A 23,934-nucleotide genomic window follows, 5' to 3' on the forward strand; every position below is an offset into this window, starting at 1 on the left:
CGGAAGTTCAACCAAAACAGGCCACCTCGGTTTTGAAAGCCTCAAACCCCACCGAAATCAATCCACTCTGTGAGATCTGCAAAAAACGTAATCAGAGGCAACATTCCTTTGCCAGACAGAGTGAAAACAGGTCACAGCGCAAAAAACACCTGCTTCGAACACTAGCAGATAAAAAAGTAACAATTAAAACCAGGAGGAAATTAATACATCAGCAAGGAGCCGCCTTGTTCCCCCTTCTATCAAGTATCAGAGCTCCACTGATTACAAGTTTGATCAGAAGATGAGTGAATCTTTCTGCAAATTCCTGCTTGTGGCTGAACCACTAGAACAAAAACAGCTAGTCTCTTTAGATGAGCAAATGTCTGCAATCTTAAAAAGACAGGATTTGCAGCCCGAGTCTAAAGTTAAAATGTATCTTCAGATTCTGCAGTCATATTTAGGTCTGAAAACTAATGTGGCAAAACAAGCAACTTCTATGGTATCAAGTGACAGTGAGACAGCCGTACCAAGCTATGCTGCGTCGTTACCCAGCATTCCCTCTGAAGCACAGCAAAAACAGCCCGAGGGTAAAGTTGTAAAGCACCACAAACTCATTACTCGAAGTTATACAAACTTGATTTCTCCCCATCGTTAGAGGAACAAGCACAGGTGTATATCGTTATGGTCAGTGTTTTATTTATTTTTTTTTCAATAAAACAGACACTTTTTAAAAAATTAAATAAATTTATTTTGGAAGTAAATGTTGAATTACATCTATTGTGGCAATTGCATCATTTGCTCACAAATCTTTACAATAATATTTGTTTACAATATTTTGCATAGAAATGCCTCTACATCTAAAAAAAAATCCACAGGCTATAGATTCTGGATGTTGAATTAACACTTTGTTATAAGTCCATTTCTTACTCTCCTGGTTAAGGAAGGCAGCATTGTCCGGTGTCAGCGGTCTTGCAAAGCTGTCGAAATATTGACTTTCGTTTTTTCCCAGGTAAATACACACCCAATGGGTGCCTGTTAGTGTGCAAAGTCAGTATTGACGACTAGAAGAGCCGATTTTCTCTGAATTCTTGACAGTAATTCGTCCCAGGCACAGACACCGATCAAATGTTTTCTTGATTCTCTGTCTGCTTCTAAAACTTTCAAAATTTGTTCAGTGTTCATAGTCTATGAGAATTGCATGGTGTTTAGTCACAAAAATGTTTTTGAATTCGGCATACAAGATCACTGTTATGTTTTCGGGAAGAGGTTCTGCAAATTTCAGTTCAAGGCATACACCGCTTCGACGTGACGAACTTATGTTTTCATCTACTGAATTTCGATCTGGGGTTGAATCGAAGGCGTAAAGCATGTTGACTTCTGTATAATCCAAGTATGATATGTCATTTCCACAGTCTGAACTCCACTTGTTTAGGGATGTAAAAAGCGACAGGTAGGATCTGGTATAATGCCCGTTCTTATAATCAGGTGTGAGCGGTATGGAAGGATACAGACCCCGTCAGCCACCAGAAGCAAATAGCACAGGTTGTAGTGGTATAATTAAAAGGGTTAATTTAGAAGGAGCCATTGAAACCATCACTGGACACAATACCGACTATTAAATGAGTGGGGATCTGGCCTAGATATATATTGTCTCTGGTAGAGTTGGACATACCTTTTGAAACTGAGAAGTGAGTAACGTTAGCTCTGTTAATAGGGTAAACAAAGTGGATGCTTTTCGAGGACACTTATGCGGTCTAGCTGTATGTTGGGATTAAGCTTAACCTTACACACAAAAAGACAGCCTTCCCGTATGTGAACCTTCACTGTATTGTCTAGAGACAACAGACAGAACTCGGGTGAACTGCGAACCATTCTCAGATGCAGTGATATGTTGTTAATAATATATTTGGCCTGATGGCACAAATCTAGTCTGAGACGACCCAGAAGTTTTGGTTTTTGAAAAAAAGAACTTCATACGTTGATTGATTCCACTGTTGGGTTGAGAATACATTTACGACACATCGCAAACATTGCCTTTTACCAACAGTTCTGTACTGAGTTAGGATCTTTTTGCTTCATGGTCAAAATTCAAAAGCGTTTCTAAATAAGGTCTATAGGCGTAGGTGTCACTGCTCGGATTGATTTGTTTACCTTGAACGAAAAGATCAACATGCTTAAACATGGAGTGGAAAAAGTTGAAAACACCCACACCCAATTGCAGTTCTTTCCCATCACTTTGGGTTAACTATACTTTGAGTCACAAATAAGTTTTTCCCAACTCCAGATATTCTTCTGAAGTTCCCGGAATGAAAAATTCTATTGGCCCTGGTGTGTCCACAGATGCTAAAGGCAAGAAAGTAACATAGGAAGATCGCTCGATGCACAGATTAGTAGGGGGTTGTGCGAACAAATCTAATTCTGACATCATCATTTGCATCATTGAAAGATGTCCTGATTTTTTTTTTCCACGTTTGCCTCCGTTCTGACTACAGACGTTTTGCATTATAGCTTGTCCCACTTCGGAAGCTTGATTTATAAATGATCGTTTCACGGGTGCTCCTGAAATGACATCATCGATCATATTACGACCTGCAGACAACACTTGGTGACCGATGAACTAAGCCGCAGGTTTCAGAAGTGGAGAGAGAAATGTAAATGCAGATCTGAATATACTGCCTAGCCCTGACCTCTCTGGATCGCTGCTCCTGCAAAGTAGGGACTACCCCCCCACCTGCACGGTGTAGTATTCCCTGTAAGCGTTCATTGGGGTCGAAAATGCAGCTTAATTAGAGTTTTCCCTCCTCTGAATGGAAAAATCTGACCGCTGTCTGTTCGAATTTGAATAGTCACGGAATGAATGTTTGAGAGAAGCACAGGGTAATAATCCAAATGCGAAATTCACCTCTGCTTCCGAACGGTACTACTTGCAAAAGAGGTGCTTTGGTGTCGCCCACGATCTGATCTTCGATCACATTACTATAAACGAAGTAAGAACCGACACCCATATTTATATCGCATGGAAATCTCGAGCTCGCAGTTCCTTCAAAATCACAGTGCAGGCAGTCAAAACCGAGCAGCTCGCCTAGTCCTGTCTCGGGGAAATTAAGACGCACACTGCTTTCTGTTTTGCAAGAAACAAAGCCATGGGTATAAACAGAACCTTTAATTTCTGGGGCAATTTCGGTCATAGTCTGTAGAATTTCGAAGACGCTATTGTAATGACAATAAGGAATTTCATACTTGCGAACATCACGATTTAAATGTTCTATGAACACAAGCCTCCTATCAACATCAACACTATTAGTCTTTATTGTGGGTAACATAATTTTACCTTTATTTATCCACTTTCCGATGTACTCGCCTTTGAAAATTCTAGATCTGTCAATAACAACAGCATCACTCCCGGCTTTACATTAATGTGCCAGCCCTAGAATTTCAGCAGTTCGGAAAGCCATACGCATCTCACAGCCGTTCTTAACGTTAATTGTGAATCTCTCCCTGAATTCTGTCTCTACTACTTTAAGCTCTAAATTGGCATTAAGACTACACATATGGTCAACTAGTTTAGTGGAATTTTTGTACTCACCGTCCTACATATAAACCTCTGGGTTCCTGGCTGGCTGTTATTTCTGCAGAGTTGCAAACTCAGTCCAGCCATCGGAAATATTGTACCAGGACTTAGGAATGTGTATTTCTGCCAGTGCAACTTCCCACTTGCCTTTGAGAGCTATAGCATCGGGTAAGACAATAGTAAAATTAGACTGCGTATTTTGGGGATGGAAATCCATGCACGCATTACTCGGTAGGGTTAAGCAGAACATCTTTAGCCAAAACCCAACTGTTGTAGGATGCTGGATATCCTAACCACTTAACAAGTAATTGATGCTCTCCACCCAGACGTCGTTCCTTAAATACTTTTTCAATAAGATAGACGTCGACAGGCAATGTGTCATGGATGTTAACAAGTAGTTGTTGTTAATAAAAGGTCTATCGATCGTTTTGCCTCTTTTGTCTTTGACTCTGTACACAACTGGTTGTCTTCAACACTTGGAATATAGTAAAAATCTCACGACTCCAACTACTCCAGAATCCTTTGCGGAAAAGATGAGAACCTGTACTTAGAACGACACGATCTCCTAGTTTAAATGAAAGAATCTGTACTTTGGGTTTTTTCAAGTACAATTTCCTGTAGACGTCTTCTTCATTATGCAGAGTGACATTGGCTGGTGGCATTCGATTATGAGTAGCTACAATGTCGGGAAGAACATGCATATATTTCTAACTTTTAGAATAAATTATCCATTTAAACATTTTTTCTTTCAGAGTTCGGATGAAATGTTCAGCTATGGCAGCCTTTTTTTTCCGATCTAGTAGTATAGAAATTAATGTTAGGAGATTTAAATAATGCTCTCACTTCTTTATTTGTAATTCTCTGCCTTGGTCACTATTAAGACTGAATGGTGTTTCTTCCTTGAAAATTGATTTGAATTCCTTTACCGTTTGCGTTTATGATTTATTTCTGTTCTCACCCTGGTGTATCTTGAAAAGGCATCTATACAGACAAGCAAATAGCACACTCCGTCCTCCATTATCTTTAGACAGATTGGAAACTTCTGCTAAATCACACTGAAACTTGTATCTAGTTTTTAGGAAAATTATCTCTTTGAGGTTTGTGTCTCACACAAGCAGGCTGAGACGACAAGTACTCTTTCACGAGATGCCTGGGTAGATTTGCATGTTTTTGTAATGCATTAACACCACTGAAACTTCCCAAGACATGAGGATCATTGTAATCTTCTAACATTTTTTGGTTCTTTTCCAGACAGATTGTCTTTTTTACATGACAACCAGGAGTACTTGTGGCTTTTATAATGGTCTTTCTCTGTACTGTATGCAAGCTGTTGATGCTGCTGTCAAAAGAAGGGGCATTGCCAACCCACATTGAAGATTTTGTTACAGGGGTCAACATGACAATAACCCTCAACATGTAATTTTTTTGTGTATATATATATATATTTTTTCTATTTGTCAATAAAAACATATCTATTTGAAAAATATTGTCTGCCTTTTTTTCTTAGATACAAAAAAATAATTTTTAATTTTTCCATTAATCAATAACCTTAAAATTTTTTGGAAAGTTACTTTTAGAAATGTAAAAGCCAATAAATTATTTCAAATATAGAGTAAAAATTCAAGTTACAGCTTGGATTGATAGATGGTGCCATTGTTTCATGAAGACGGTAAATAAATAAATATATACATATCAAGGCATTTACTTTTCAGGTTTTTTTCAAGACAAAATATGTGTCTCTAAACATCAGGAGACAAATCCAGCTAGCAGAGGTATATGGAGCCATCATACATAGCTATGGGTAAAAATATATACATATAAATTTAACCATCAAAAGTACATAACATTAAATAGAATCATTAATTTCAGATACTCAGTTTTCAGCTTGCAGATAGGATCAGCAGATGCCGCCACCATACTACCTTGCATAGCTATGAGTAAAATATATATATTTAAACATCAAAGCACATAAAATGAAATTTAACCATAAAAAAACACATAACATTAAATAAAATCATTAATTTCAGATTCTCAGTTTTCAACTTGCAAATAGTATCAGCAGATGGAGCCAGCATACCATTGTCAGTTGGTGGGACATATATATTTATCCATCAAAACACAAAATTAAATAATACATAAAATAAAATAAAATCATTAATTTCAGATTCTCAGCTATCAACTTGCAGATAGAACCAGCAGATGGAGCCACCATACAACTATACATAGCTATGGGTAAATTAAATATATATATATTTAATAATGAAGGCACATAAAATTAAATAAAATCCTTTAATTTCAGGTTATCACTTTTCAACTTACAGAAAGGATCGATAGATGGCGCCACCCTATTGTACCGAAATATACATTTAATCCTCAAACACACATAAAATCAAAAGACTGCTCGTTCATACCCCTCAACAAATCAGCGCACTCGTTCATATCCCCAGTCTCAAACGGGGGGAAACACACAATTCATTGTGCACTCACCGATGCTCACTTGAAAACCAATGCGGCAAAAACAGACGCTTTCTTCAGCAGCAACCCGACCAGAAACCACCGGCAAATCCATAGAGCCCAAGTCGGTTTAGATCCGCATAACCAATCAGCACACCGGTTCAGACCCCCACCAATCAGAACACAGCTCGTATACAAAATACAGAGCTCTTGACGTCACACTCACAGTCTTAACTATAACAGGCACATTTAGATATATTCTTACAACTAAGAGGGTAGCTGTGGGAATAAACACCAGATTGTCAGTAACGATGACATGGGTTCAAGACTTGGGAAAATAAAATTGAAATAATTGAAAAGTAATTGGTGCCATTTAGCGAGCAAAATAAGAACAAAATATTTTTTCCTCCCTAACTCAACAGCTAAGCCTCTCCGGCTCTCGCTCGAAAACCAAAGCCGCAAAACAGACAATCTCGGCTGCAACAAACGAACGAAAATCGACCGCAAATTCGTAGAGCCGAAGTCGGCTCAGACACCAGTCTCATCTACTGAAGCATTGACATATGGGTGATGTCACTTGAATTTGTAAAACCGAAATATGGGCGAAAGGTAATTTTGACATGTTTAAATTATTTGTTGCATGGGTTCTCGCTAGCGTAAAGATAGACGTGGAAGAGAAGACAGAAATATGGGGCCGATAGGGTAGGTAGCCCCAGATATCAGTGGCGCATGCCCATGCCCCACTGATATCTGGGGCTACCTACCCTATCGGCCCATGCCCATGGCCCACCAAAGAGGAACCATGGGGATGGCAGAAAGGAGAGCGACCGGGAGATCATCCCTACCCCAAGGAAGTAGGATTTAAAGATGAAGGGGCTACCTACCCTATCAGGTGCCCTCTTCAGGTCACCACATGGCTGTCGGCAGCTAAGCTAAGCTTGGTCTCGTCATTGTTTTCATTTTTCACTCATGGGGGAAAACCCTGGCCAATTATTTCCTTTCAGCACTCAGGATCAAAAGTCCAGTAGTGGAGTCAAACATGCGAAGCGGTCCCGTCCAGATTTAAGAGTCACAATCAAGTGCATTTGGGTTGTTGGTAGGCGTCGTCATATGTGAGTTTCATCCCATTTTATTGGATTTGCAGGTAGGAAGGCTTGACTTGTCCTACATTTATGAGCCATTTTTTTGTCACTTCGTGATTGCAATCAGGGTTTTTCTTCTAGCGAAGAGTTCCTGAGCAAAAGTGGTAAAGACCAGGTACTCCTCTCCTGTTTCCAGAAGGTGGTGTTCCTGATCTTTTGGAAGTCCCACGTCCCACATCCACCAATTGCTGTGGGGTAATTTCCTTATCCAGGTCAAATATTTTGGCTGCTAGGCCTCCTCTTTTCGGGGGCTCAGCATTTAGGCCGAGGGTGGTAATTTAGGTTTGTCTATAATCCCCTGGACCTCATCACTTGACTTTCGATAGCAATTCCAGTGCTTCGCATCTTCTTGATCAATCTAATTCTCGTTCTTCCAAGATCTTTTTTCATCGTTTCCGTGAGTTTGGTCTTTATCACTTCTCACTTATCATTTTTGTTTCATTTTCTCTAGGGCGCAAGATTACAAGGTTTGGCTGTTTAATTTAAGTTTTCCTTTTGTCTTTTTCCGCACCAGCTGAGATAACGGGAGCATTTGCTGGTGTCCTCAGCGATTGTGCATATGTGGGGGCGTGCTGTGGCATTTGTTTTGCCCCACATTCCTTGTATATTTGTAATTTGGCGATATTGTAATTTGGAAGATAGGTGTCAAATTACAATATCGCCAAATTCTGTCCTATTGGCCCTTTTGGCTTCACATTTGAGAGAAGAGCTTCCATTTTATTAAAATTTTTTACGATTTGGACTCGTAATCCTGTAGAGACTCGATGAGTGGCGCGCGAGTCGGCAAACTGACTGGTGGTGGTGGTTTTGGTTCTTCAAAAATGTGTTTTGTTTTTGTGTTTAGTGACCCCCCTTTAAACAAATATGTACATTGTAATGATGAACAATTGGTGAGTCTTTAGTGATAAGTTTTATTTTAGCTGACACAGGGGTTGTGTTGGAATAAGTGTGTATAGCTATAACAAACTTTAGCGTATACCTATGAGCTTTTCCGTATATATAATATTTTGCCATGTGCTCAAAATGGCTTCCTTGAGCTTCTAAAACAACAGGTCTACAAGAAGAAGATCATAATGGCTATCTTGAGTTTTTTTGGAGGGAAAACAGTAGGAAGACATCTTTGACTTAGCGCAGCTTACTTCCATGATTGGGTTTTGCTGCAGGTATTAGTAGAGGCATATGATACAAGAAAGCAAGCTTATACAGCATCACCAAAAAACAAGTAATATAAGTCAATTCCTACTTAGGTCAACAAAGAAAAATTTTATTTTAGTTACTTTTTATTAAATAATTACAATTAATATAAATATGTATATACATATGACAGAATCACAATATTAAGTGGCAAAATAGAAAGCGAATTTCCTTGCAATTTTCCTTTCTATATATGGTGTTGGACTATTATTTTTATTCACATGTTTCATTTTCCATTTTGTTCCCTCCTTGACTCACACTAGAACCCAGAATGAAAAAAGAATCTGAAAAAGAAAATTTTTTCCAGCGATCTACACGCTTCGCCACTGACGGTGTTTATTCCTAAATTTATATCCTGCTAAATATCTTTAGCATTAGCATTAGCATTAGTAGAGGCATTTGATGCAAGAAAGCAAGCTTATGCAGAATCAGCCAAAAAAAAAAAAAAAAAAACCCACTTCCACTTCACCCCTCTATTCGTTCAAAATACCTGTCCAGCTGAGCCTTAGACTTATTTAGGCTATCAACCTCCACCACAAGGGATGGAAGTCTGTTCCACCAACCAACCACCCGCTGGCTAAAGGCAAATTTCCGCACGTCTATCCTACATCTGTCTTTCCTCAATTTGAATTTATGCCCTCTCAGGTGATTTTTCTGAGCTAGAGGAAGAATTCCATCAGCATTGAGCATGCTTAAACCATGTGTCTGGAGACTAGGCACCTCGCTGGTGCCTAGTCTCCAGACACTGTAATTTGCAAAACTTAAGCCTTTCTTCGTAAGAGCACCCCTTTGTTCCATTCACTAATCTTGTTGCCCTTCTCTGTACTCGTTCCAGCAGCTCTACATCCTTCTTGAAATGAGGCCTCCAGACCTGTATACAGTGTGGCCTGACCATTGCCTTATACAATGGAATAATCACCTCCTTATCCCTGCTGGAAAAATTCCTGAATATCATTGACAATACTCCATGAGCTACTCTTCCCGCCCGTCTGCACTGCTCAGAGAACTTCATATCTGCCTGCACAACCACCCCCAAGTCCCTTTCATTCTCTACCACTGTCAGTGTAGTACCACAGAGTTGATACGTTGCTCTGGGGTTGCTGTTTCCCATGTGTAGTACTTTACATTTGTCAATGTTAAACTTCATTTGCCACCTCTCAGCCCTTCTGCTCAACCTTTCCAGATCCTGCTGCAGCAGCATAGCGTCAGTAGTGTCCTTAACTACCCTGCCAACCTTTGTATCGTCTGCAAACTTGGACATTAAGCTTGATATATCATCATCAATATCATTTATAAATAATGAAAACAATAATGGACCCAACACTGAGCCCTGAGGACTCCACTAATAACATTAGTCCACGATGAGCAGTGTCCATTGATTACCACTCTCTGTCTTCTCCCCCTCAACCACCCCTTTATCCATAGCAGCAATTTGCCTCCAGTGTCACACTGCTGCAATTTGTGTAGCAGTCTTCCATGTGCAAAAGTATCAAAAGCCTTTCTAAGATCCAAGTATATAATATCAAAATTCTCTGCATCCAGTTCTTTTGTGACTGCACCATAGTATCCAATCAAGTTGGTCAGGCAAGACTTCCCCTTAACAAAACCATGCTGTGTCTGAGCTATAACTGAAGTCTTGTCTAAATGATCCTGCAGTGCTTCTTTAACCAGTGCCTCCATTAATTTTCCTGGAACAGAAGTTAAGCTCACAGGTCTATAATTACTTGTGTCAGCCTTTGATCCTCCTTTGTGAATTGGGGTCACATTTGCACATTTCCAGTCTATGGGTACCTCCCCTGAGTCCAAGGAAGCTCTCATAATTATGGCTAAGGGTTTGCTTACTTCCCTTGCTGCCTCCTTTAATATAACTGGATAGATCCCATCCACCCCGGGTGCCTTTCTTGTGTTTATCTTCAACAGTTTCTCCTCCACTTTACTCCCAGTTATTTCAAGATTCTCTAGCTTACTGCTGGAGTTGAATACACCTCTGGCATTCCCCCTTGCTGAATAACTCCTCATGTGTGAATTTTGAGTGTATAAAACAAAATATCTGCATAAGTCTGCATAAAATAACCTTTGGAGCTTCGTATATTCTGTCCTATTGGCCATTTTGGCTTCACATTTGGTATATGGGGTTGCCAATCAATTACTTATTTTTGATAATTTCTGCAGCGCCCCCTACCAAGTAAAATTTGAGATATATAAATTCAGTTTTTGAAATTCTCAAACTTACACGGCAATATTCATACCGGAACGGATGAATATTGCCATTTTCATCCCTTAACGGACCTATGTCTGTTAAGGGATGAAAATTTCAAAAATGAAAACGTTGTCTTTTTGATTTTTTTAGAGTGATGTAAGTAATTATTTGGATATCCTTGAAAATTATTTGGATATACTTACAATGAAAGAGGACGTTGAAATAAATAACTTTATTTCAGGGAAGATAATTTTTGTAATTTTCTTGTTTGTGCTTCTGACTTGTTTTTTATTATCAAATACATAACAATATAGCTATGGACACAAGAAGAGAATTTGGCATTAGTAAAGTTAAAAAATAAATGTGTATCTCTGTCAGGTTTTTAAAAAAAATAAAAACTAATTTCAATATGTGTGTTTGTTCTTTCTTAAAAAAGTATACATATATATATATATATAAATATATATAATATATGTATATAAATAAACACCTTTTTTAATTCATACCAATAAATCCATTAAAGAACAGAGTACAATATACCCTCTTCTGTACTTGTGAAGGAAATATATTGCACGTAGCCCACAGGAGATTGTGTTCAACGCTTGCACATATCTGTCATTATAGCACACATCGATAGAGTTTTTCTTAAAAAACACAATAAATGATAATGTCAGACTGGTCCCATAGGAACAAAAATATACGCCTCTTCGATCGCTGCTCGCAATAACCACCACCCAATGCAGTCCTTCTTCGTAGCGATCTGCAAAATATTGCAGATCGCTGCATAGGGGCCAACTATACGAAATGATAGTTGATCAGAATCAGTAGTATAAGGTTGGGGTTCTAACCGAGTACGGCTCTATGAATTTTGGCATCAATTTTCGTGCGTGCTGCCGCGTCGGTCGCTTGTTTTGCCGTTTAGGTTTTGAGCGTCTGCCGGTGAAGCGAGCCAAGGTTTAGGTTTAGCGGTTGCGCCGAGGCTTAGTTGCAGAAAAATATATTTTAGTTCTTATTTCGCCCGCTAGATGGCGCCACGTATTTTCGCCATTAAATTAAAATTTTTTTTTTCTTTACCCAGGCTCGAACCCATGTCTTTGCTACTGGTGGTCCGGTGCTTATCCCCACGGCTACCCTTTCAGTTGTAAGAATATGTGTAAATGTAGCTCTTATAGTTAAGAGTGGTGTGAGTGTGACGTAGGAAGTTGTATTTTGCCTTGTTCTGATTGGAGGGGGATATGAACCGATGTTCTGATTGGTTTGGGGGTATAAACCGACTTCGACTCTGAGTCTACCGGTGATTTTCTGGTCTGTTGATGCCATAGAAATCGTCTATTTTTGCCGCGTTGGTTTTCAAGGTGGCTTTGGAGGGTGCGCAATGAATTGTGGGTTCGCGCACGCACACACACACAAGCCCGAGCTCTTGCGCTCGCTCGCGCATGCACACACACACACAAGAAAATAGAGCAGTAGACATTCTTTCCCAAGACAAAGGTTTTGGCGGGAAAAACGTGGACGCTGTAGACATACTGGCACTTGGGGGGTCACAAAAGTTCGAGCCCGACGATGGCCACGACAACAGAAGCCCACGAAACAGTGCCGCCATCTAGCGAGTCATTCTGAAAGCTGAAATCAAAGATTTTATTTTATTTAAGGTGTTTAAATGTTTTTTTTTTTTTTTTTCCTAGGTAGCTATGACTTTGCCGTTTAAATATATTTCAGTGGCTTTGCAATATGTGGCGCCATCTGTGGAAGCAATCTGAAAGCTGAAAATTAAAAGATTTTATTTAAATATATATATATATATTTTTTTTTTCCCTACATACTTCTTGAACGGAGATTGCCACGACATCGTAACAACCAAGAAACTGTGTCGCCATCTAGCGTGTCATTCTGAAAGTTGAAATTAAGGATTTTATTTAAATATATATATTTTTTTCTCACATACGGATACTTGGTGTCACAATACTTCTTGAACGGAGATTGCCAAGACATCGTAACTACCAAGAAACTGTGTCGCCATCTACTGATCTATTCTGCAAGTTGAAAAGCTGAAAAATTAAGTATTTTTATATGTTTAATGTTATGTTATGTGTTTTTTGATGGTTAAATTTTTATATGTATATATTTTTACCCATAACTATTTATGATGGTTCCTCTTCAAGTTGAATTTTGTATCCTGATGCTTAGTCTATCTTGAAAAAAAAAAAAAAAAAAAAACCTGAAAAGTAAAATGTACTGATGTGTATATATATTTATTTACCTTCTTCGTGATATGGTGGTGCCATCTTCAGATTCTTTCCACAACTTTGAATTTTTTTTTTTAAATTTCTACTTTCTAAGAAAAAAAGACAGACAATATTTTTCAAATAGATATGTTTATTGATAAATAATAAAAAAAAATAAAAAAATAAATTACAAGATAGTGGGGTCATCGCTATTTTTACCCCATCTTTAACCATTAGCATCCAAACCCGCCATATAAGATGCAAAGAAACAGGGGTCGCGCCATAAGTACTCCTGGTTTTCGTAGAAGTCCATCTGGAAAAGAAAAAAAGAAATGTTACAAGATTACAACGATCCGCGCGTCGTTGGAAGTTTTAGTGGTGTTAATGCATTACAAAAACATACAAAATTACCCAGACGTATCGTGAAAGAGTATTTGTCATCTCAACCTGCTTATGTCAGACACAAACCTCAAAGAGTTAATTTTCCTAGAAACCAAATAATAGTTCCTGGTCTACACCATACGTTTCAGTGTGACTTAGCAGAAGTTTCCAATCTGTCTGATGCTAATGGCGGAGTGCGTTATTTACTCGTCTGTATAGACGCTTTTTCTAGATACGCCTGGGTGAGAACACTTAGAAATAAAACATCGAAGCAGATGGTAAAAGCATTCAAATCAATTTTCAAGGAAGAAACGCCATTCAGTCTTAACAGTGACAGAGGTAGAGAGTTTATAAACAAAGATGTGAGGGCCCTATTTAAATCTCTCAACATTAATTTTTATACTACTAGATCGGAGAAAAAGGCTGCAATCGCTGAACGTTTTATTCGAACTCTGAAAGAAAAATTATTTAAATGGATAACTTATTCTGAAAGTAAGAAATATGTGCATGTTCTTCCCGACATTGTAGCTACTTATAATCGAACGCCACATCGAGCTATAGAAATGCCACCTGCCGATGTCACTTTGCATAATGAAGAAGACGTCTACAGGAAATTGTACTTGAAAAAAACCAAAGAACAGATTCCTAAATTTAAAGTGGGGGATCGTGTCGTTCTAAGTACAGGTTCGAATCTTTTCCGCAAAGGATTCTGGGGCAGTTGGACGCGTGAGGTTTTTACTATATCTCAAGTATTGAAACGAAGAAAGCCAGTTGTGTACAGAGTACAAGACAAAGCAGGCGACACTATCGAAGGTACCTTTTATGAGCAACAGTTACAACTTGTTAATATTCACGACAAGTTGCCACTGGATACATATCTTATTGAAAAAGTACTTAAGGAGCGACGTGTGGGAGGAGAACGTCAATTCCGTGTTAAGTGGCTAGGATACCCTGCTTCCTACAACAGTTGGGTTTCGGCTAAAGATGTTCTTCTTAACACTACCGAGTAATGCATGCATGGATTTCCATCCCCAGAATACGCAAGCTAATTTTACTATTATATTGCCCGACACTATACCTCTCAAAGGCAAATGGGAAGTAGCACTTGCAGAAATACACGTACCTAAGTCATGGGACAATATTTCCGAAGGTTGGGCCGAGTTTGCAATTCTGCAGAAAGAACCGACAGTTAGGAACCCTGAGGTTTACATGCTGAACGATGAGTACGAAAATTCGTCTAAATTGATTGAACATATGTGTGGTCTTAATACCAATTTAGAGCTTAAAGTAGAAGAGACAGAATTCAAAGTGAGATTTACAATTCGCGTTAAAAATGGCTGTGAGTTGTGTATGACTTTACGAACTGCCAGAATTCTAGGACTAGTACACAAAGTAGTAGTGAGTGAAGCTGTTGACAAATCTAGAACTTTTAAAGGGGAGTACATAGGAAAGTGGATACCTAAAGGTAAAATAGTGTTACCACCATTAAAGCCTAACAGTGAGTGTGCTGATAGGAAGCTTGTACTCGTACAACAGCCGACTTGTGATGTTCGCGAGCATAAAATTCCTTATGGTAATTACGGTAGCATCTCCGAAATTCTAAAGGTTATGACTTTTATAGCCCCCGAAATTAAAGGTTCTGTTAATGCCCGTGGTTTTGTTTCTTTCGAAATAGAAAGCGGTGTGCGTCTTCGCTTCCCTGAGACAGGACTCGGTGAGTTACTCGGTTTTGAGCGTATGCCCGATGGTTTCGAAGGAACAGCGAGATCGAAATTTCCCCGAGATATAAATAGAGGTGTAGGCTCTTATTTTGTTTATAGTAGTGTGATAGAAGACCAAGTCGTGGGTGATATCAGAGCGCCTCTTTTGCGAGTAGTACCGTTCGGAAGCAGTGGTGAATTCTTACATTTGGATTATTACCCTGTACTGCTCTCGAACATTCAATCCATTTCTATTCAAATTCGCACAGACAGTGGTCAGTTATTTCCATTCAGAGGTGGTAAAACTCTAATTAAGTTACATTTTCGACCCCAATGAACGCGTACGTTGATTACTACTCAGTGCAAGCGGGGGGAAATCCCTACTTTGCAGGAGCAGCGATCCAGAGAGGTCAAGGTTTAGGCAGTATATTCAGATCAGCATTTACATTTCTCTCTCCTCTTCTGAAGCCCGCAGCCAAGTTCATCGGTCGCCAAGTGCTATCGGCAGGTCGTAATATCATAGATGATGTCATTTCGGGAGCACCCGTGAAACGCTCGTTTATAAATCGAGCTTCTGAAGTAGGACAGGCCATTAAGCAAAAAGTTCGTAGTCAGAGTGGAGGTAAGCGTCGAAAGAAAAAAAAATATCAGAACATCTTTCAATGATGGGTGAAGTTATGATGTCAGAACTAGACCTGTTTGCACAGCCTGCCACTAATCTATGCATCGAGCGATCTTCATACATTACTTTTTTGCCTTTAGCTTCAGTGGACACGCCGGGGCCAATAGAATTTTCCGTACCGGGGACATCAGAAGAATATCTGGACCTGGGAAAAACTTATTTGCGACTCAAAGTACAGTTAACTCAAAGCGACGGAAAAGAATTACAGTCGAGTGTAGGAGTTGTCAACAACTTTTTTCACTCCATGTTTAAATATGTGGATCTTTTCGTTCAAGACAAATTAATTAATCCAAGCAGTGACACATACCCCTATAGAGCTTATTTAGAAACGCTTTTGAATTTTGACAGAGGAGCAAAAAAATCACAGCTCACTACAGAACTGTTCGTAAAAGACAATTTTTCGGATGTTTCGCAAATGTTTTCTCAGCCTGACAGTGGTATGAATCAACGTATGAAGTTTTTTTCGAAAACCAAAACTGTGGAACTTCTGGGTCGTCTCAGACTAGATTTGTGCCATCAGGACAAATATATTATTAACAATTTATCGCTCCACCTGAGAATGGTTCGCAGTTCGCCCGAGTTCTGTCTGTTGTCTCTCGACAATACTGCTAAAATTCATATACGCGAAGCCTGTCTTTTTGTGCGTAAAGTTAAACTTAACCCCAGCATACAGTTAGCCCACATGAGTGTTCTTGAAAAACATCCTCTTGTATATCCCATTAACAGAGCTGATGTAAGTTACTATTCAATTCCAAAAGGCATGTCAGACTCTACCCGAGACAATATATATCTAGGACAGATCCCCACTCATTTAATAGTCGGTATTGTGTCCAGTGATAGTTTCAACGGCTCCCTCAAAACCAACCCATTCAATTTTGGTCACTACAACCTGTGCTATTTACTTCTGACGGCTGATGGTGTGCAGCATCCTTCCATTCCACTAACACCCGATTATAAGAATGGACATTACACGCGGTCCTACCTGTCTATTTTCACATCGCTAAACAAATGGAATTCAGACTGTGGAAACGACATATCAATCCTGGATTATACAGAAGGGAATGTGCTTTATGCTTTCGACCTAACTCCCGACAGTAACGCTGTCGGCACGCACATCACTTCTTTACGGCGAGGCGGTGTTCGACTTGAACTGAAATTCGCAGAACCTCTTCCCGAAAACGTAACAGTGATCTTGTATGCCGAATTCGAAAACATTCTTTCTGTGACTAAAGACCGTTCAATCCTCGTGAATTATGAAATTAAAGGTTTTAGAAGCAGACAGTGAATCGAGAAAACATCTGATCGGTGTCTGTGCCAGGGACGAGTTACCGTCAAAAATACAGAGGAAACCAGCATTGCTAGTCATCAATACAGACAAGGCACACATGCCAGGTACTCACTGGGTGAGTATCTTCCTAGGAAAAAGAGAAAGTCAATATTTCGACAGCTTTGCACGACCACCGACACCGGACATTGCAGAGTTCCTTAACCAAAACAGTAAGAAATGGACTTATACCAAAGTGGTGATTCAACATCCAGAATCTATAGCGTGTGGACTACATTGTATTTTTTTCCTGACTCATCGGTGTAGAAATATTTCTATGTCAAAGATTGTAAACAAATATTATTGTAAAGATTTGTGGGCAAATGATTTGTTAGCCACATTACATGTAATTGAACCTTTACTTACAAAATAAATTTTATTTATTTTTAAAAAGTGTCTGTTTTATTGAAAAAAAACTTACCACAACGAAATCCACGTATGCTTACGTCTCAAATGACGAGGCGATAGCAAAGCTGTATATCTGCGCTTGACCTGCTTACGAGGCTTTATAACTTCGCTCTTGGAGTACCGTTGCTCCTGCGCTTCAGAGGAGGAAGGGATTGTGGGTAGCGACGCCGTTACGTTCGATACGCTGGTCTCGATATCGCTTGATGCCGACGAGGACGCTTGTTTTGCGGCATTAGTTTTCAGGCCTAAATATGACTGTAGTATCTGAAGATACATTTTAACTTTAGACTCGGGCTGCAAATCCTGTCTTTTTAAGATTTCAGACATTTTCTCGTCTAAAGAGAGCATCTGTTTTTGTTCTGGCGGTGCAGCTACAAGCAAGAATTTACGGAAAGATTCACTCATCTTCTGATTAAACTTGTGATGAGTGGAACAACTATGCTTGCTATCAGGGGGAACAGTGAACCTCCTTGTTGAAGAATTAATTTCCGCCTAGTTTTAAATGCTACTTTTTTATCTGCTAGTGTTCTGAGCAGACGTTTTTTGCGTTGTAACTTGCTTTTCACTCTGTCTGTCAACGGAATGCTACCTTTGACTATGTTTTTACATATTTCACAGAGTGAATTTATTTCTGTTTGATTTGAACTCCTTAATAAAGCGGTTGCCTGTTTCGGTCGAACTTCCGACAGATACCTTATAAAGTTAGCATTGTTTTTTAGACGCAGAGCCATATGGGGATGTAAACAATCGTATGTCCTTCGTTTGGTAACACGTGTGAGCGCAGTCTCAATCTATCATCTGTGTTCTGACAAAAATCAAACAGTAAATATGAATGAGGATCGCGTGTTGCATGCTTATATATGTCGACTAAAACACGTGATCTCCCGGGGAAAACTTGACTTGCTAGGTGTGAAATTTATCTTGAGTCGCGAGGGTTTTTAAAAACAATCAGATAGTGCGAATTCAAACTGATAGTGCGGAACTGCGATCCTTGCGAAAACAGGTTTTGTGTTAACAAAATAACACTCAGATTTCTGTGATGTGATCCTTTTATAAATATCTCAGAAACGACAATACTATCCTTTGCTTGGTTGATGAGATCGTCTAAAACAAGTAAATTTTTTACTGATGGATCGAATTCGGGGATGTTTAAACCCTCCACGAACTCGATTTGCGAGTAACACCGAAACTTATCTTGAAACTCTGAATAGCAATAGACGATTCTTTGAGGTGGTGGCGAAATTAAACTTTCACTATTTTCTAATAGCGACAATACAAATGTCGTCTTTCCACTCTGTGTTGCTCCCGAGACTATAGCTGTGAATGGATGGTGAAACATTATGTAAATGAGCGCGCGCTAGTCTGGACCAAGTATTTATGTGTGTGTTCGCGCGCCGATGCGAGAGGTAGGACTATCAACTGTAAAGACAGAAGGTGACGTCTCCAGAAAAACGAAACATTGTCCCCTTTTTTAAAAAAATGTGAGTTATGAAAAAGGTTTTTTTTTGGAAGTTGTCTTTTCCATGAAACCATTCTTGACACGGAAAAAAGTGTATTCCTCCATCTAAGCGCGCCCGACACTTCGTGGCGGGTGGGAGGGGTGCCGCGATCCCCCCGTGCGCGCGCCCATCACAACGTGATGGGTGGGAGGGGTGCCGCGATTCCCCCGTGCGCGCGCCCATCACAACGTGATGGGTGGGAGGGTGCCGCGATTCCCCCCACGCCCCGGCGCCCTGCGATTCCCATCCGAGTGCCGTCACGAATGTGACGTCAGTGGGAATAGGATGGGGAAGACGTGCCCGATCGACTTCGCCGACATCCTGAAAAAAAAGGAGACGTCACCAGAGGTAGCCATTGAAAACTGCTTAGTGTCAAAAACATTGAGGATTTCACTGGGTTTTTTTTCTAATGTTGATAGTATGATGACTAGGTGGTTAGCTTTCGCTATGTGTCTTGGAAATATCCATAAGGGTAAGTGCGTGTGTCGTCTCCTATCACACGTTTAGCGAAAGTAAATCCAAACCTTTTTGTTACTGAGGACTCAAGGAGACGAGAAGTACGTTTGTCTCTCCGGACAGAAAACGGTATATCGACAGAAACGTCAACATGTTGGCCTTTTGCAGCAGCGGTCATAACATTCATGTTGACTAACTTCACGTTTTTGGCATTAAGTGTCACACCCTTGCATTTGGTCACTGTTTTACCCCCTTGGGTGCGGAAGGAGTAAGATTTGGGACCGGTCGAGGCAAACTCAACAATGTGGTCCCCAGACAATTCGTCTGTGAGCTGACCCAGCGAGTGAACTATGGGTGGACGTTCGTCCCCCTGTTTTTGGACAAACACCACCGAATCAGTATCGCAATATAAAAGAGATTGGCGTAGAGGGGCCATAGCTTTGTAAAGCTTTATTCGGCCATAGGAAGCGACGAAAGAGCCAATGACTGCATTACCCCGACGGTATGGTTCTTCCGTTCCATCAATCGGGGCAAATGCAACTTGCATTATTTCTTCCGACACTAACATGGCGTCGTGGATGATTTTTGTGTCATCCATAAAAAGCTGTACAACGCTTTCGTAAGTGTTACATACTGCAGTGCTCACCCTATTAGTTCTCATTGCGAGCCGACCCCAGAGACTATTGAGACATAATTTTGCAAGTGAACGTCTAGCAGGGTTCGCCTTTATTTCGTGCCTGTCCATAGAGATGCCTTCCCTACTTTTAAAATCGGAAATGTATGCATCGGGTTCAACCCCCTCGGGCCAGCCCGACGCCTCCTGTTTGATTTTCAAGAAGGTGTCTATGTAGCCACCAAATAAAGACTTATGGCTCTCTTGGAAATGCCAAACTTTGTAGATGTTATCAATTTTATAACCGCTCTCAACAGCCAGGTAAAACTCAGGCGTGCACCAATTCCCGAAAAGCTCCGATCCTCGTGATTACAGGTGGGAGACATCTGCTCGGCACAAGCACCGCATAGCGGGAACACTAGCTTGCCATTGGAGCTTATTGGGAGGACGGGTAAGAACTCCTTTTCGGGCGCTGTCACCTAGCATGGATTATACCAAAGTATGCATTGTGACTATAGTCAAAGTCGCTAAGAATGACTTCGGGGTGACCGCGAGGAAATACGGCGTATTTGCAAACCCACGGATACAACGAACAGAAATCCACATAGTGAATCTCCTCGTTATCCGCCACCTGGTGGTAAAGTTTAAAGCAGTCAACTCTACCTCCTCTGAGAGCGCTACGTGGTGTAATCGATTCGTACGTTATGAATTCTGCAACAAATTCTTTCATGGCAGGGTCGTTTTTCTGTTGGTTGTCAAACTGGCATTCCCATACGGAAACCACATCATATCCTCGAGACCTAATGAAGGCCTCGCGATCCATGGTTTCAGCATATAGAGTGCCCATAGGTTTGTTTCTCTGTGTCTGTATAGTACTAGATCGAAAACAATTCTTGCACCCGTGATAGTAACAACCGTAGAATTCGTAAGCGGTGCTACCACATACCCCATCTAATAAAAAAGGACCTACTCTAACTTCACCACCCTGTGATCGAGCTTGTTGAATTTTAATGTTGTTCTGTTGTTCCTGCCACGAAAGCCAAGCCAACGCCTTCCTACTCTGTGTGTTACTCCCTATGTAGCCGCCAGGTGGTAGGATAGCCATTGTGTTTGGTTCTAAATAGTTTCTGGCGAAGATCCTACTACAAGCACCGGCGATAGTAATATCCTGACAGAAAGGATCAACTTGAGAGACTGCTATAAAGAGAGAACGGAACTTATTGCAGGAATCTCGCAATACTCTCACGTCGTCTAAGGCATAGGCCAAAAGTTCACATTTCAGGTTGTATGTATCTCGTGACTTCTCTTGGTACCATAACACGAATTCCGTACGGGTTTCTTCGCTCATGAATTCCGGTTTAAAATATTTTTGATCGGGCAAAGCTCCCACATAATCTAATGTGTCTATCTTGTGGAATTCGTGAGGGAAGAAGCCCTTACGCACCTCTGGCAGCTCGAACATAGCTGGCAGTTTTCGGAGTGGAACTGTTAGAAAAGAATAAGAGTCCAAGAAGACTATGTTTAACGAAGATAGAAAGATACCCAAAATCTTTGACCCATCATAGATAGTGTGAGGAGCTATGTGTTTCGCGAAAATATAAGAAAGCACAAAGTAACCGTCAAAACCACGAAGGTTGTGGGCGATTACTCGCACATTCTTATATTTTGGCTCTATGTGTCGAAGTTTTCGGCCATCACTACCTCGTTTCAAAGTCTCTCGGGTTCCTAACAGCTCATCCAAAAACTCCGCCATGCAATTGCGGCCCCAGTAAACGCGTTCCTGATCGCCAAAAGAAGCAACGCAGAGCACAGCCACATGCTCACCATCCAGCAAGACTGTTTCTGTGTCAAAGTATACAACAGAAACATCGTGCTTCGGGTCCTCAGGTTTTTGAACAAAGCAATGTTGTGTTTTGTGCACAGTTTTACAATAGCTACAGAAGTCGGGATCAATGCATTTGTGTGCTGTGTTGGTAAGAAAAGTGCACATACAAATGCCACAGCGATGCACTTCAGAGCAGGTTTTGTTTGCCCTGTGAGCGTTAATGCATGCTTCGCCTTGGAAAAAACGATTACAAAAATTACACAGGAGAAGGTTGTCTTCATTATGAACGGCGACAGCTCTGCATCTATTGCACTTGAAAGAGCAATTGTGTGTGTTTAATCTCTCTCGAGTAGGTAAAACCTTAAGGCATAGGGGACAATAATAATCACTGCCAAACAGAGCTTTCAAAGATCGCACAAGATCATAATGTCTGTCGTGACTGAGTAGAAATATCTGTTTATCAGCAGCGGGGCCCCGATATGCAACTTCAAAACCGCACTCAGCGGAAATTACAACCAGTTGGTAATCAGGGATCGCTCGCTGAAACAACTCAACTTCATTCAAACCACAACTTTCTAAGGCAACCCCTGCGATACCATGTAAATTTGTAGCTCTGATAGTTTGCATACTACGCTTATCCTCTCGCACCTGTCTGTATGTTTTAGCATCGTCCTGATGGGCCGAAATACCAACAGCTAATGCTCTGGCGAGACATAAACTATCGGTATTGTTGATTTGAATGACAGCTTTTTTTTTTTTTAAAAAGTCATTCAAATTCAACATTGCCCTTTTTTTTAATATTCTCAGAACGATAACCACCATCCCCCCTATTCGTGATATTAATAAGAATCACGTCCAGACTCAAGTCGTCCGTTATCATAAATTCACTGTTTGATTGGTCGACAGCTATAAATGCGGCCATCACACGGTCAAATGTCAGATCGGTTAGAGGCATAAATGGCAAGTTTATGGGATTTTTTAGACTGGGTGCGTCTAAACACAACCTAACATGAGAATAATCACCCTGATTACTTAAATTTGCGATTATCTCTTCTAGCATCCGCCGAAAGTTCGAAAAAAACAGATCCCCGTCTGCTAAGTTTACAATGTTTGTAAACCGGACCTCATACGTTTTAAATAAGGTCTGATATTTTTTTGAATAACGTGCAACCCCATCCTGTACTTCGTAGTACTGCTCAAAACTTTCTTGTACTGCTACTTCTCTCTCTTCCATCTAAAATTTAAAAAAAACGTCGCATAAGCTTTAGGGGTTTGTTTTTCGCGAAAAACAAAAAATATATATATAGGTATACTTACATCATCATCATCGTCATCGTTCAAAAATCCATCTAGTAATAACGGACTCTCAGCCTCCAATTCTTCTCCCCCAGCACCTTCTAACGTGTTGTCATGTGAGCATCCTGGTCGATGCTCAATACCGTCATCACCATAGCCAAAGAACTCCGCATTCTGAAAGGGTAACGTAAAAGAAACTCAGTTACCAAACAATAATTCTATAAACATTTTTAAAAAATCAAATAAAAAAATTTTTCAGTAATGAAAAAAGAAATACTTACACTCGAATACACCAAAGTTTGGCAGAATTCTATCTCAGCCTCAATCATCCTAGCATCTTCATGATCCTTCTCTACCCTGATAACTTCATCTATGAACTTCGAATCTACTTCGTCCCCAAAGAAAATATCTTCACTACTCATTTTGATTTCTTGTAATAGGAAAAAAGGCACTTGTGAATTGTTGTCGTGTTGACCCCTTTTTAAAGCAAACTCGTGGATTGAAACGACATTTGACGTCAGCCAATCAGTGCTTAGATTCAATAGTATGTGAAAGTCACCGCCAATAGGAAAATACCATGACATGAGAGCGAAATCCTTACACATCAGTAAGGGTAGGTGTGGTATCTTTGAAGGTAACCTTTTGAAACTGAGTTATCTTTTACCTTTTGTTACTACAAGGGCATGTGAACGATAACAGCGCTAGTTATATAACCTTTGTACATGTTTCTGCTTGTTCCCAGCCAACACCTTTGAAGTTGAACTAGCTTTTACTACTACTCTAAATTTAAACAAAGACTTTGGGGTTGGTATCACCTTTAGTTATATGATGAAATATAACCTTTGCATGACATGTGTCTAGCCGTTCCCGAACGACATCTTTGAAGGTGAGCTATCTTTGCTTTTTTGTTACTCTACATTTGAACAAAGACTAAGGGAGCGGTTTTGAACAAAGGTTTGGGAACGGTGGCGCAGACTTGGGGGTG

At 40.2% G+C, this 23,934-nt stretch overlaps 1 protein-coding gene across 1 annotated transcript in view; it reads right to left on the bottom strand.

Moving 5' to 3' along the window:
- The window catches only part of LOC150089294 (uncharacterized), a 610,558-nt gene extending 587,187 nt beyond the window's left edge, over positions 1 to 23,371 (bottom strand). Inside the window, exons 1-2 of the mRNA XM_090389936.1 lie at positions 23,231 to 23,371; positions 22,971 to 23,123 (exon numbers count right to left, since the gene is read on the bottom strand). Of these exons, the coding sequence (XP_090246062.1) occupies positions 22,971 to 23,123; positions 23,231 to 23,371 (294 nt within the window). The remainder of the gene's footprint in view (positions 1 to 22,970; positions 23,124 to 23,230) is intronic.
- Between the last annotated feature and the right edge of the window lie 563 nt (positions 23,372 to 23,934).

Source organism: Mastigoproctus giganteus, chromosome 2, assembly GCF_048544385.1.
Source record: "Mastigoproctus giganteus isolate SK-2022 chromosome 2, ASM4854438v1, whole genome shotgun sequence".
In the NCBI taxonomy this organism is placed as follows: Eukaryota; Metazoa; Arthropoda; class Arachnida; order Uropygi; family Thelyphonidae; genus Mastigoproctus; species Mastigoproctus giganteus.